At 37.3% G+C, this 13,768-nt stretch overlaps 1 protein-coding gene across 1 annotated transcript in view; it reads left to right on the top strand.

The window, feature by feature from the left end:
• LOC103606566 (N(G),N(G)-dimethylarginine dimethylaminohydrolase 1-like) overlaps window positions 1-9,865 on the top strand; it is a gene marked incomplete at its 3' end in the record, with an annotated part of 47,893 nt that extends 38,028 nt beyond the window's left edge. The window contains exons 2-4 of the mRNA XM_008591143.1: window positions 1,958-2,057; window positions 8,877-8,950; window positions 9,746-9,865. Coding sequence (XP_008589365.1) covers window positions 1,958-2,057; window positions 8,877-8,950; window positions 9,746-9,865 — 294 coding nt within the window. The remainder of the gene's footprint in view (window positions 1-1,957; window positions 2,058-8,876; window positions 8,951-9,745) is intronic.
• Between the last annotated feature and the right edge of the window lie 3,903 nt (window positions 9,866-13,768).

Raw genomic sequence — 13,768 nt, 5'->3', positions numbered from 1 at the left:
AACTGAATTTTTTTTGTTGTTTTTAAAAGTACTGCCCCTGCACAAACGCCAGTTTTAATGTCAGTGGAGCTGTTTTAACTTTTAAGAAACCACAAACATTTTATCCTCTAAAACTTTAATTTTGAAAGAAATAAAACTTTAAAAGAAATATATTTCCAAAACTGGTATATAGTAGCCTCCCTACTTCTGTTTTCTTTTAATTCTTGAATAAAGTTCCTGAGTTGAGATGTTACATAGTTACATATAAACTTTTCAGACCAAGATCCCATGTTATTGCTGAATTCCTGGTAATTTTTTTAATGTTAAGTCATAATAGAAGAAGTAGCGTTAGTAATAGAAGCAAAAGGTAACTGTAGCTCAGTTCTCATGATTCTTTGAGGTCAATGAATTTTCCATGGACACAGAAGCAGAAATGCCAGAAGGAAATAGTTGTGTGTTTTCCTGGGTTCACAGTAGCCCAACAAGTCATGGTAAATGTTGTTTTGCTCCTTTTTTATGCTATAGCAACAATTCTACTTCCTATTACATAGGAAAACCTATTCTGCTGTTAAAAGAGGTCACTGGATGTATTTATTACAACGTTAAGACCATTTTGTCCATGGAAATAATTTTTATTGTTCTGAGTCACTCTGGTTCATGGAATTTTTACATGAGTTCCAGGACAAGGATGAGATGATATATTTATTTTACTTTGTATCCTCTTTAATGTTTTTTGAGTGCATGAATGTCAGGCTTGTTGTCAAAGTATTTCCATATTTTTATTACTTTGGAAGTAACTGCTACATTTATGTCTCCTAAACCTTCATTGACAATTCACTATGTGTACTCGGCGTGCTGTGTTTTGGCAGAACTGCCTGCTTTGCCCAGTGTGATGTGATCTCTTGTTTTTCCCATAGCACCTATTCATGTCTTCTCATTGTATGTCCTTACCATATTAAAGGTTTTACAGACCTTCAAAAATACTTACATTGTTTTGTTGAGCTGGAAGGACATGAATTAAAATATGAGCTTCCAAGGGCATTTGTTATGCCTTACATTTTTTTGTCTTGTGTAAGCCTCACAAGAAGTGTTCCCTAATTTAAATTTGGTTTGATTGCAAGTATTGTATTTGTTAGTCACCTCTAGGGAACTAGGTTTTAAAAGACAGTTAATCATATTAACTGCTGAGTATAAACTTAACAGTTTAGATTTACAGAGAAGCCTTAGATATTCAGACATTTTAGAAAATATTTGAATAGAGGACAATGACTGTCCTATGGGTTGAGATTTCAAGTTACTAGTTACTGTCATTGATATTCCTTCCATGTATTACTCTGTGTGTGTGCAATTCTGACTAACTGACTAATTGGCATAATGTTTAAAATTAAATCTTGTACTTTCTGGCAAGGGTTGGATTGGGTACTAAGCCTCCCATCTTCTTTGACTCACGTGTCCCAATTTGTCAGCCTCCAATAGTGTCCTAACCAGTCAGCTTCCAACAGTGTCCTAACTGGGCAGCTTCTAACAGTGTCCTAATAGGTTAGCCTCCAACAGTGTCCTAACTGGTCAACCTCCAACAGTGTCCTAACTTGTCAACCTCCAACAGTGTCCTAACGGGTCAGACTCCAACAGTGTCCTAACAGGTCAGACAACAACAATGTCCTAACTGATCAGACTCCTGCAGTGCCCTAACGAGCCTCCAACAACACCCTAAGTAGTCAACCTTCCTACAGAAAAGGGACTATAATATTGACTCAACCTTAGACTAGAAGGGAACAAAATGGGCAGTTTCTAACAGATCATTTCTTCTCTTACAAATGATCATGACTGGTCCTACACTATACTATACATATCCATATATTCACAGTATGGGTGTGTGTGCACATGGAAGTGTGATTTAGCATTCACAAGTTTTAATAGTTGGTTTTATTGTTAGGAAATGGTATGATATTAATTCCAGTCATTTTATTTTCAATAGGTTGACATGATGAAAGAAGCACTAGAAAAACTTCAGCTCAATATAGTTGAGATGAAAGATGAAAATGCAACCTTAGATGGTGGAGATGTCTTATTTACAGGTATAGTTGTATTTATTTTTTCTATCCAAAAATAGTTTTAGTTCCTGGTTGTATTTACTTGTTTCATTATAGTTTTTTTTTTCTTAATTACCAAAGTAATAGATGCCAAATGCAGAGAATTTGGAAAATACAGAAAAACACATGAGAAAAAAAAATGAACTTCCATTCAAGTATAATCACTTCAATATTTGGGTGTATGTTCTCTTAGTACTTCTGTATGTATATAATTGCATTTTTTATGAGAATATTATCAGTATTTACATCATCAGTATGCATCTTGCTTCTACTATTTCTTCTACATCTTGAGTTCATAGGTTGTGTAGTTTTCTGTTGTGTGATTATAGATTGGGTTTGTATTTAAAGGATCCTTAATTCGAGATTAGTGTCATTTACAAGTAATTTTCTTCCTAGACGGCAAGATAAATTTAAATAATTTTCCATACAGATCGACTTGGATTAATGCCATATAAATGATAGCAGAACTCAACAAAATATATACAGCTACTATCATTATTTATCTAATCAGAATCAGTTTTTACAATGGGTGTAACATAGCTACTAAAGACAGTAATTTTTAGCATTTAACCTTTCTAACTCTTTATGATTATATGATTATTGTTTTGTAAAATCACATGTAAAATCTGGATCCCCAGATTCATTCTGGTTATACTGATGAGCAAGATAATCTATAGTAATTTTAATTTATAGTGAGAGTTTATTTTCCCCTAAATGTCAGAGAATAAATACCTGTTTCACCATTGTAGCCCTGTAACAGCAGAGGCTGGTCCTTAGGAATTTGGGGATATAGCTCCAAGTGGCCCACTGAAAGCATGAAACTTCCTGGAAGTCTAATGTTTTAGCTGATGTGAATTTTATATTGAATCCCATTTATGTAGCCAATATATAGCCATCTTTGTTTTAATAAAAATAATATTTTATTTACTTCCCTTTGGATATAATTATTGTGCCTGGAGAAGTGTTTATCCTGTGACATTTGAGTAGTTCCTTGCTCAGTGTCATCTATCTATAGGTAGGGCCACTGTGTTGCCCAACTCCAGGGGGCGCCATTCTTATCTTGGTTGGGTGAATAGTATCCCCTGGAGCTGAGCACTGCACAACCTGTGCTGCCACTGCTGTAGGCGCTTGTTCTGCCTCTTGGATTTGGTTTGCATGCACACCGAACCTGAAGAACACAGAACAAGGAGTCAAGGAGGCCTACACTGCATTCTCAACTCTGGTTGTGCCCCAGCAGACTCAAGCATTCTTTGAATCTGCCTAGTAAGTTCCCTTTAGAAAATTCTTTGTGTCTCACATTGATGGCACTTTCGTTCTTTTTGGCAGCACAGAACAGCTTGTTTCTCTTAGAAAATAGACTTTTGTGAAAAGCTAGATGTCTGAATCACACTTCCTTACGAAAAACTCTTTTTTGTTCAGAACATAGCCATATAATAAATAACTTGTAAGCAGGTACTGATAACATTTGAATTATGGTTTAAACGAGTTATGTTTACAGTCATTTAGTTATCATAACAGCTGAACTGAACAGACCCCCTGAAATCTCCTCAGTGTGAAGGCACCACCTTCCTTTTGTCAAAGGTCTTTCTGGCTGGCCAGTTAGTCAGTTGGTTAGAGCATGGTGCTGATAAAACCAAGGTCCAGGGTTTGATCCCTGTTCTGGCCAGCCACCAAACAAACAAGCAAAAAAATTAAATTAAATTGAAAACAAGTTTTCCCACAGCATCTCAAGCCTAATGTTTTTGCCCCATCTTCTAATTATGTACTAAGCATTGCTGATTGCCTCTGATAATACCAGTAAACTTTTTTATTTGTTATATTCAATACTTAAGTTAATATCTTAGCAGTTATTGTATTCAAAACTGAGATGGCTTTGGGATATCTTTATCTGCTGGGCACCTCATTCACACCTAATATCTGGTTCTGCCTTCTGTTTCCTACTTCTCAACTTTTTTAATTTTTTAAATTTATTGTCTTTTCCTTTCTTTCTTTTTTTGATTATGGTAAAATATATATAACATAAAATTTTCCATTTTAACCATTTTTAAGTGTAGAATTCAAGTAGCATTAATTACATTCACAATGTTGTACAGCCATTAGCACTCAATTTTTGGATTAGGCAGACATGGGTCAGAAGTAAAATCTGTAGCTCTTTCTGTGGTGCTCTGCGTCCTCTTCCCTCTGTAACTCAGAGCTTCATTAATAATTCGTCAGGAAATGGACAGAAGGAAAGCTGCTTTCCAGCTCCAGTTCCTGCTGGGAAATCGTCAGTCAGGCAAGCCACTACTGGCAAAAGTTTTTTCAATCCCATTTCTCTTAAATAGACAACATCATCTTATTTCTACTTCTATTTATGTATCTTGTGAAATATAGAGTCCCTGAAAAAGAGTTTCAAAATGTTTATGTACAGTTTAAAGACGAATAATAAAATGAACACCTGGGTACCCACCATGTGGCTTAAGAACTAGAACATTGCCAGGAATGTAGAGGCTCCTGTGTGGTCCCACTCCCAACCTCTCCCTCCTCCCTCAGGTAACCACTGCCCTGAATTTTGTGTTAGTCATTGCCTTGTCTTCCTTGTCAATATGTATATTGATTTTTTATCTCAATATATGTATTCCTAAATTACGTGTTGTCTTAGATTTGCTTGTCTTGTAGCTTATTGGAGTCACACTGTGTGAACTCTTGTGTGCTTTTTCTACTTTTGATCTAAGTTGGTGTGTGTAGCTATAGTTCATTTTCAGTGCTGTGTAGAACTCTGTGGTAAGAAGACGTCCCAATGTATTTATTCATTTTACTGCTGATGTGTATTTGTGTGTTTTCCAGTTTTTGTCTGTTATCTCTTCACTGCTGCTATGTACATTCTTGTGTGTGTCTCCTGGGGACATGTACAAGAGTTTCTCTAATGTGAACACCGAGAAACGACTTTCTGGTGATAGTGTAAATTCTATTTTGTTTCAATTAGATGATCATATGATTTTCTTCTTTAATCTGTTGATGAAGTTAATTACATTAATTTATTTTCTGATATTTAACCAGTCTTGCATCCCTGGGATGAAGTCAAACTTGATCATGATTTATTCTCTTTTTAATACAGTGTTGGATTTAGTTTAATATTTTGTTAAGACTTTTATTTTTGTGGCCTATAATTTTCTTTCTTGTTGTCCTTGTCTGGTTTTGGCAAAAGAGTTATGTTAGTTTCATACAATGTATAAGGGAATATTTCTTACTTTTCTATTCTGTGGAATCAATGCTATTTGAATTGTATTCCTTGAACTTTGGTAGAATTTATCTATAAACATACTCTCATGCTTTCTTTGTGGGGAGATTTTAAACTGATTGCATTTCTTTAATGATTAAATGACAATTTAGGTTTTCCTGTATCAGTTTCGGTGAGTTCCATTTTCTAAGATTTTATCTATTTTATCTAAGCTTTCAAAATGTTGAGTATGAAGTTATTCATATCTTCTTAATCACTGTTTAAGCTTTACAGCAACTGCAGCTATATTCCTTTTGCATTCCTAAAGTTTACTTGTGCCTTCTTCTTTTTTTTTTGCCAGAGGTTTGTCAATTATTAATTTTTTTGAAGGAGCAACTGTTTGCTTTGTTGAACCCTTTCTGTTGGATATTTCCTTTCTATTTGTTTCCTTCCTCCAAATTTCTTTGTTTTTATTCTGTTCCTTTTTCCTACATCTCAAGATGGAATTTTATCTCATTAATTTTGAACATTTTATCTTCTCAAATGTAAGCATGTAAGCCTACATAACTTTCCTTCCAAGTACTGCTTTAGCGGAATTCCTCGTTTTGATATGAATATTTTTGTTATCATTTAGTTCTAAATGTTTTCTAATTTTTGTTATGATTTCATTTTGACTCATTAGTGGATAATGATGTTTTTTTAAAAACTTATTGGCCATTATTGTAAGTTGCTGGAACACCAACTCATTACTCTAATAATTGATATGTAAAAGAAAGACTCAAGCATTTAGCCTATCTTTCCTTTGTGAATACTATTTCAAGTAGACCAAATACTTGATTGAGGAAAGCTTTTCCTTTTAGAATTCCAGCCAGTAAATGCAGATCCCTAATAAAATAATGGATCTATGCGGTGATATCCGAAGGATGTTAAAATAATCATATGAAAGCTTGATGAGAAACTTTATAATGGAGGAGTCAGGATGATGCCACCTCAACTCACTGAAAACGTGACAGTCAGTTATGTGCCCCATGTGGAAAAATACTAGAAGTACAGCCCCACCTCTGAAGTAGTCTTATCAAAAATAAAAAAAATTGAATGAGAATCTAATTACCCATCTCCATGAAACTATCAGGTTACTGAAAATACAAAGGATAATAGAACAATTTAAATATTAAATGATATGAGGGAGCAATCAGCCAAATCCAGAATGTAGGATAGTCAATAGGACAAATGACCTGGTTTCTCCTATAAATGAATGAGATAGAAAGGAAAAAACAAACAAACAAACAAAAACCAAAGACAAATTGGCATAGAAGAAAATGACACGAGACATAAAAACCAAAAAATAATTTTTTTAATAATTCAATTCCAGCATTTTATTTGTTTCCGTTAGGAAGATCATTTAAGGGATTTTGTCCACCATACTGCCAGAAATAGAAGTCCAATTTACTTTTTAAAGATATAAGCAATTTACTTTTCTTTGTACTTTCATATCACATCTTTGTATGGAAATAGTGTTATGGAAAGAACTTGGCAAGGAAAACTTCAGACACTTGGAAAGTTGGAAAGCCAGGAAGTTTATTATGCTAGCATGACCCAGGTGAACTCATGTTCTAAATCCTGGGACCCTGAGTGCAGGGAGAGTTATGGTTTTGTGCTTTTCTTGAGCAGGCATGCAAGCTTCTCATTGGCCCTGCCTGTATCCAGACAGAGTCACACAAACTGCGGGCTTAATTAAGCAGCCATACAGAAGCAGGAAGTGCAGTTAGTTGGGTTCTGTAAGTTTCAATTTCTAAACATATATCTTGGGCAAGCAGTTTCTCCGAATTCAGGTGGCTCAAACAAGCAGGCAGCAAGCAGCAGGCAGCAGGGTTACAGAAGCCAAAGATGCAGACAACTGATTAACCACTGAACCAGCTGCTAAGAACCCTCTGCAAATAAACACATCTTGTCACAAAGTGACACAAAGGGCCTTGGTTAAAATCTTCCTTCAGGACCCCCAACAATAGTATATACATGCTCCCTATCAATTTGTTAAAACTTGCTTAATGCATTCAATGTTTTTCTTTAAACTTGTGTATAAATCTAATTTATAAATCTATTCTTATCTTAAAAGAATTAAGGAAACTTAATATTTTTAAACTGTAGCTGACTTTTTTATAAAGTGAGTAATTCCTTTGTCAAGTAAAAAAGTCTCACTAATTTAAATTTTTTATTTTTGTGTAGTGAGTTTTCTTGAGGGACAACACAATCATTCCATTACCAAAAAACAATTGTCAATGTGCCAAAAAAGATTCCTGTGTCTGCCAACAGCATAAGGCCTTGGAATTTGTCCTAACATCATTTGGCCTGTGTTATTTACCCTTTTTATAAAGACATGAAGACTAAAGTTATAACCTCCATAAAGTCTATAAAATAATTTCTTCTATATGGCTACTCTTCCTATATTTTACCCCAATGCTCTGGGACAAAAAGATATCAATTTCTGTTTGAGTATTATTTTCCAAATTTCATGTGGAATTTTTTTCCAAAGAAAGGAGGATGAGAATCCCCACATTTATGTATCGCCCAACCCTGTCTGCTGTAATGGTTTGTTTACCTATAACTAAGAGACCATTTTTATTTAGTGTTTTGCCTTCTAAGTAGAAAAACTGCAGAATTTCAGAAAAGTCAAGTAAGAAAGTTCCATACTCCTAAACTTTTGTACTTTTGATGTTTTGATTTGATATAAATGGATATATAGTTTTAAAGACAGAGTTCTTAGAGGTCAGACCTGAAGACCAGTCAACACTAACCTTACTTTACACAGATGGTTTCTTCAGGCCTGACATGGTCATTGTAAGAAAAGGGATTTGACTTCATCAAGAATGTCTAGTATTGTTCTTTTAGGAAAACAAAAAAGGTAGTACTGCACTGCTCACTTGTCATTGCTACTACTTAGTTTCTGATTACAGATTATTGTGTTTAACTCTATTTCCTAAATAAAAAGTTCATTCTTTATTGTGGTAAAATATACAAAAAATTTTTATCATTTTAGCCATTTGTACATGTACAGTTCAGAGGCATTAGCTACATTCACATGGTTGTGCAACTGTCACCACCATGCATCTCCAGAACTTTTTTTTTTTTTGTCTTTTTTACTGACCGGTAACGGGATCGCAACCCTCGGTGTTGCGCCCACACCGCGCTCAGCCAGTGAGCGGGAACCGGTCTCCACATGGGATCCGAACCCTCGGTGGGAGCGCCGCCGCACTCCCAAGCGGTGCACTCTCGAGTGCGCCACCAGGCCGGCCCCTCCAGAACTTTTTTATCTTCCTCAGCTTGAATTCCATACCCACTAAACAATAACTCTTCACTTACCTTCCCTCCAGCTCCTGGGAACCACCATTTTGCTTTCCGTCTCTATGAATATGAAAAAGTTTATTTTTAAAGGCAATAGTTTGAAATCAGTTTTTTGTAAAGAAAGCAGGTGTCTCTTTCGTGGAGCTGTCCTCTGTAATAGGAGAGAACTGTGTGATGCTTTAAGGTCATTATTTATAAACAAAAGAAACAGTGTGTGGTCACTGGCATCACCCACTCACTATGTTCCATGACATCTATTACAGGCAGAGAATTTTTTGTGGGCCTTTCAAAAAGGACAAATCAACGAGGTGCTGAAATCTTGGCTGATACTTTTAAGGTAGGTAAAGGATAATTTAGGCCTGGCACAGAGTAATTACTTAATAAATATTTATAGACCCATTGAATTAATGTGTCATGAGTAATGGTGTTTATCCTTCTCTGGCTTTGTAAAATAATTCCTAATACTTGTACATTTGCTAGAAGTTTTAAAAGCTACCAAGTTCAAATTTTTCAGTAAATCAGCTTCATTGGGCAATCACAGGAGCAACAAAGTTAGCATTGACATCTTCTGTTTTTTCCCAGTGTATAATAATACAACCACCTGGCAGATGTTCCTAGCACAATTGACAACTTAAAAAACCAAACAAACAAAAAAACAAAACAAAACAAAAAAACTCTGGCGACCCAATTGACTCTGATATGAAATACGGATTTTTCAGATTGGAATCAGGGGTCACCTATACTTCAGTGCCTACTGTGTTCTGGAAACTGTGGTAGGTATTGCATGTACATCCTCTCGAGGTCCTTTTATACTATTAACCATTAATAGAATGGCTCTCCAGACTGCTTAGGAAGAGCTATCACCCTCAGGAAGCTCTGTCCCCTGTGAGGCTGTGAGGCTCCAGCTGGGCTACAGTTTGCACAGTCACACATTTGGAAGGAAGCACTGAGCTTTCTTCTAGAAGCAGTCTTAATTTAACTGGCAATACCAAAACTTGTGGGTCCCCATTTTTCTTCCAGATATTCAGTGTCCCTTACAGCCTTCAAAGGAGCAGGCATGGCTCAGGCAATTTAAATTGGTTTTAGAATTAGTTTGCAATACCAAACTGCTTGTTTTCTATTGTCTGCATAGGACTATGCAGTCTCCACAGTTCCCGTGGTTGATGCTTTGCATTTGAAGAGTTTCTGCAGCATGGCTGGGCCTAACCTGATCGCAATTGGGTCTAGTGAATCTGCACAGAAGGCCCTCAAGGTAAATATAAAACTGTACTCCTAAATGCAGCGGTGCCTGGCACAGGGTTTTTCTAATTCTGTCTGCTGTGCTGGCAGGGAGAGAACAGGCTGGCTTGAGCTTCCTGTGATGTGTACTGTCATGACCTCATATCCATTAGGCACCAGCAACACCTAAGTGTCAGAAGAGCTCTTCTCTGATGAGCCATTCTTAGTCACACACCAGGTTTCCTAGATGGCCATGATTCAAAATAATAAACACCACACTCGTCACAGTTATTCCTTTGGGGAATAAAGGGCATGCCACCAGATAGACCTCCTTGTAATGTTTTCTCTTTTAAGTCAGTGAGCTGGTACACAAGGATTTGTTGTATTATTCTTATCTTTCTGTTGTATCTGAACTATTTGGTCATGATCTCTTAGAAAGCCAAAAGCCTTCAGAAGTCCTACAAAATTTAACTTCTTCATTTGCATTTGGAATAAATTAATTTGGAATAAAAAAATTTTAGGACAGGAAATTTTCTCATTTTTGTAGATGAGAATAGGAGAGCCCAGAAAAATTAGACTTGCTTAGGTCACACAGGTAGATCAAGAGTGGAAGTCTTTGAGAATGAAGAAGACCTTCCATTGTTGTAGTGCTTTCCAGTTCAAAGACACTTTCCTTCTTTGTAACTTCAGCCCTGTGATGATCTGGACACCCGCTAAGGGCAAAGACTGTATCTGTTTTGCTCACCATTGTGCTTCTTTGTGCTGGGCCCATAGATAATAAATATCTGGTGAATGGATGAATAAACGAATGAGGGAGGTGATATTACCTCCATTTTGCAGGTGAGAACACTAGATTTAGTCTAATACTAAATGGTGGGCTGGGACTGCTGCCCCTTCCTCTCAGGTGGCCCTGCACGTCAACATACATGACTTACTCAAGGGCCCAAACCAGAAACTCCTCTTAGGCAAAGAGAGAAAATCTGTGTGCCCCAAGGTGTATAGTTTATTGGTCTGTCCTTTCAGGTCTTTCCAGTTCTACTCGGTGCTGAACTTGATGCAGTGTGGCCAGGAAACAGTCGTTGTCTTGAGCTGAATTTCCCATCTGCATTATCTGCAGCTCCTTCAGCTAGCTCACCTGGCTTTTATTCTCCCCTTTTCCCAAACTGCATATTTGACTGTGTATCTAGGGCTTTTAACAATTGTTGCTGAACAATCTATCTCAGAATTTTATTTGTATCATGATGGCTTTTTCTTCATTTTCTTTAAAGAATGTCTTTTGTTCTGCTTCATCTGGAAGGCTGTATCAACTTTGTGTGTATAAAAAAGATGGTGTCTTAAAGAAAGCATTTGATGAATGGTGTCACTCAACGGGTCTAGGAAGATAATCTTTCTCCTTAGGGACTAACTGGTATCTATCCATGGCAAGTGGGTTGATCTGAAATGGATTACAAAGGAACAAGAGGGTTAAAGCTGGTCTATACCATACCTTTGTGTGAATCAGTAGAAAGAACCCCTTCTGGGTAAGCAAATTAGGAAAAGTAGCCCCTTCTGCCGTTCCAGGTAGACTAGGTCCCTAATTCAAATAGCTTGGTCCCTAGCTCCATAGGTCCCTAACTCAAATAGTCTGGAGAAAATAACTCATTACAAAATAAGATATATATAATGCGGTTAATTAGCACTATGTTATACAAAATAGACCCTAACTGCTATTCAAAGTTCAGAGAAGAGAGGGGAGTTCCCTGACGGCTAGCTATTCAGAGAAAGCTTCCAGGAGAAAATGGGGCTAGATGCAGGTCTTGAAGAATGAGTGGCATTTGACAGGGTGGGATTCAGCAAGAGAATGTTCCAGGTGGGGACATGGCATACACAAAGACTAAAGTACAAAGTACATTCCTGAGATGTGAGCACACCAGCTCCACTAATAAAGGACTTTCTTGTGAGCTTCTGGAGGTACAGCTGGATGGGGCAGGTGAGGTCAGAAGAGATGGGAACTTAAAAATGAGGAAGACAAGATTATCACCATGAAGCAGGGGCCTGGGCACCCTCAGGACTTTACGCAGAAGGGTCTGCATTTCTTCAGAAATGTTGGATCAACATTTCTTTCACAGAAAAAAAAAAAATGGAGGGGGAAGACCCTGCAGTCAGAAAAGAGGATCACTAATAACCTAGAAAAAGAAAGTCAAGCCCCAAGTCCATTGTATGTCCTGGCAACTCACTCCCATTTCTCTGTTCTGCCTTCCCTTCCCATTGCCAAGTTCTCTAAGACCACATCTCTTAAGGGCATCTTATGAGGACTTTGTAGTCCTCCTTCCTATAGAATTCATTTAAGTTAATGTTAATCATGATATTCATTCTCTACTTGAAACCTTCTGTGTCAGAAGCTATAAAAAATCCTCACTATCTAGAAAGGCATTCTTTGAAGATCATGTTTTCCATCAGCAAATGTGCTGCCTAAACCATGGGCCTAGGGAGTTGGTGAATACCCACCTGCCATGTTCCTAGCATCAAAAACGTCCTTTTAACTTATAGTGAAAGCAGGAGGACAAACTGAACTGGAGAATAATGAGATCTCCTTGAGGGAATGGTCTCAGGTCAGAAATAGGTAGGTTGGTGAAATTCAACTGAGCTGCTTATTTGAGAACCGTTTGGCTACCACGTTAGAACTATCAATAAAATCGATAATGGAGTAAGTCCTACGACTAACATAGAGATATAAATGCTGATATAGACAAGCAGGAAGACAGATGGATAGAGACAGATATTTCATTTACAAATAATGAAAGCATTATTAGTTTTATTTTTCCCATTTTACAGGTGAAAATACTGAGATCTGATGAAATAAGCATTTTGAGCAGGATCTCATGAATCTAGAATCAGGTTGCCTGGGCCCTTGTCCCAGATGCCCATCCCATTCCGTACCCATTCTTTTTCTATTGGAAAGCCTTTCCTAATTATTTTACCATGGATTAGTTCTGGCTGAGCTCCCTTTCCTCCTCCCCTCTCTCTCTCCAATTATCCTCCCTCTTCCCATTTTTTGCTGGTATCCAGGATCTGACTGGTCTCAGGGAAAACATGAGTTTGGTCCCAGATATCTATTTTTTCCCTTTGCAAACTTTAATGTCTCAGTACTTGTCTCTGTAGAGAAGCTCCTGGCCTCTTGGCCATTTCCATAAAGGGCATATTATTTAAATGTAGGTGAATTGTGCCTTTCTGTGCCTCACACTGCAAGCTTGATCACTTCCCGCATCTGTCACTGCTCTCTGAGGACTTGTTTCCTCCAGAGTCTGAAAGCTGCTTCTCAGGTATTCATGTAAAGCTGAGAGCCCAAAGGTTTCTGGGTAGTCTTACTGCAATTCAAACACTTAGTGCAACTTTGTAATGAGTTGCAATCTATTCTTAGTTAATGAAGTGTGTTCTTATGGAGATAGTCATCATACCTGTCCAGATTGTAGATTTAATAGTGTGTGCTTTGTATGTTTAAATGAAATCATCTAGGAAGATTTTAGCAACTCTGTTGCTAGATGGATGATTGCATTGAAATATGTGTGCCCTGAACACGTTTAGTACAGTACCAACCAAGAGAAGGAAGATATACTGTTACTGAATTTTACCATTGATATGGCTAAGGTAGTGGTGGTGAGGTTGATTTGAATAAATTCCTGAAGATATTTAACATCAAGTTTGATCCTAGAAATACTATTATTTAATCAAAGTTAGTGTTTAGAGCAGTCTGCCCTCTCTACAGTTTCCCCCCCACACTTTCCATCATTTCCCTTATGCCCCTGGACAACTACCACCTCCATCCTGCCTCTCTACCTATAAAAAGAAGTAATGTAAGATTAATTCATTCATGCACAGACATCCCACCTACTAGTCTCATGTTTGCATTCTCAAAGATGAGAACTCCAGGGCCGGCCCGGTGGCGCACTGGAGAGTG

Source organism: Galeopterus variegatus, unplaced genomic scaffold (assembly GCF_000696425.1).
Source record: "Galeopterus variegatus unplaced genomic scaffold, G_variegatus-3.0.2 Scaffold6697, whole genome shotgun sequence".
Lineage (NCBI taxonomy): Eukaryota > Metazoa > Chordata > Mammalia > Dermoptera > Cynocephalidae > Galeopterus > Galeopterus variegatus.
Note: the sequence above shows the minus strand (reverse complement) of the source record. Positions and strands in the feature narration are given on the sequence as shown.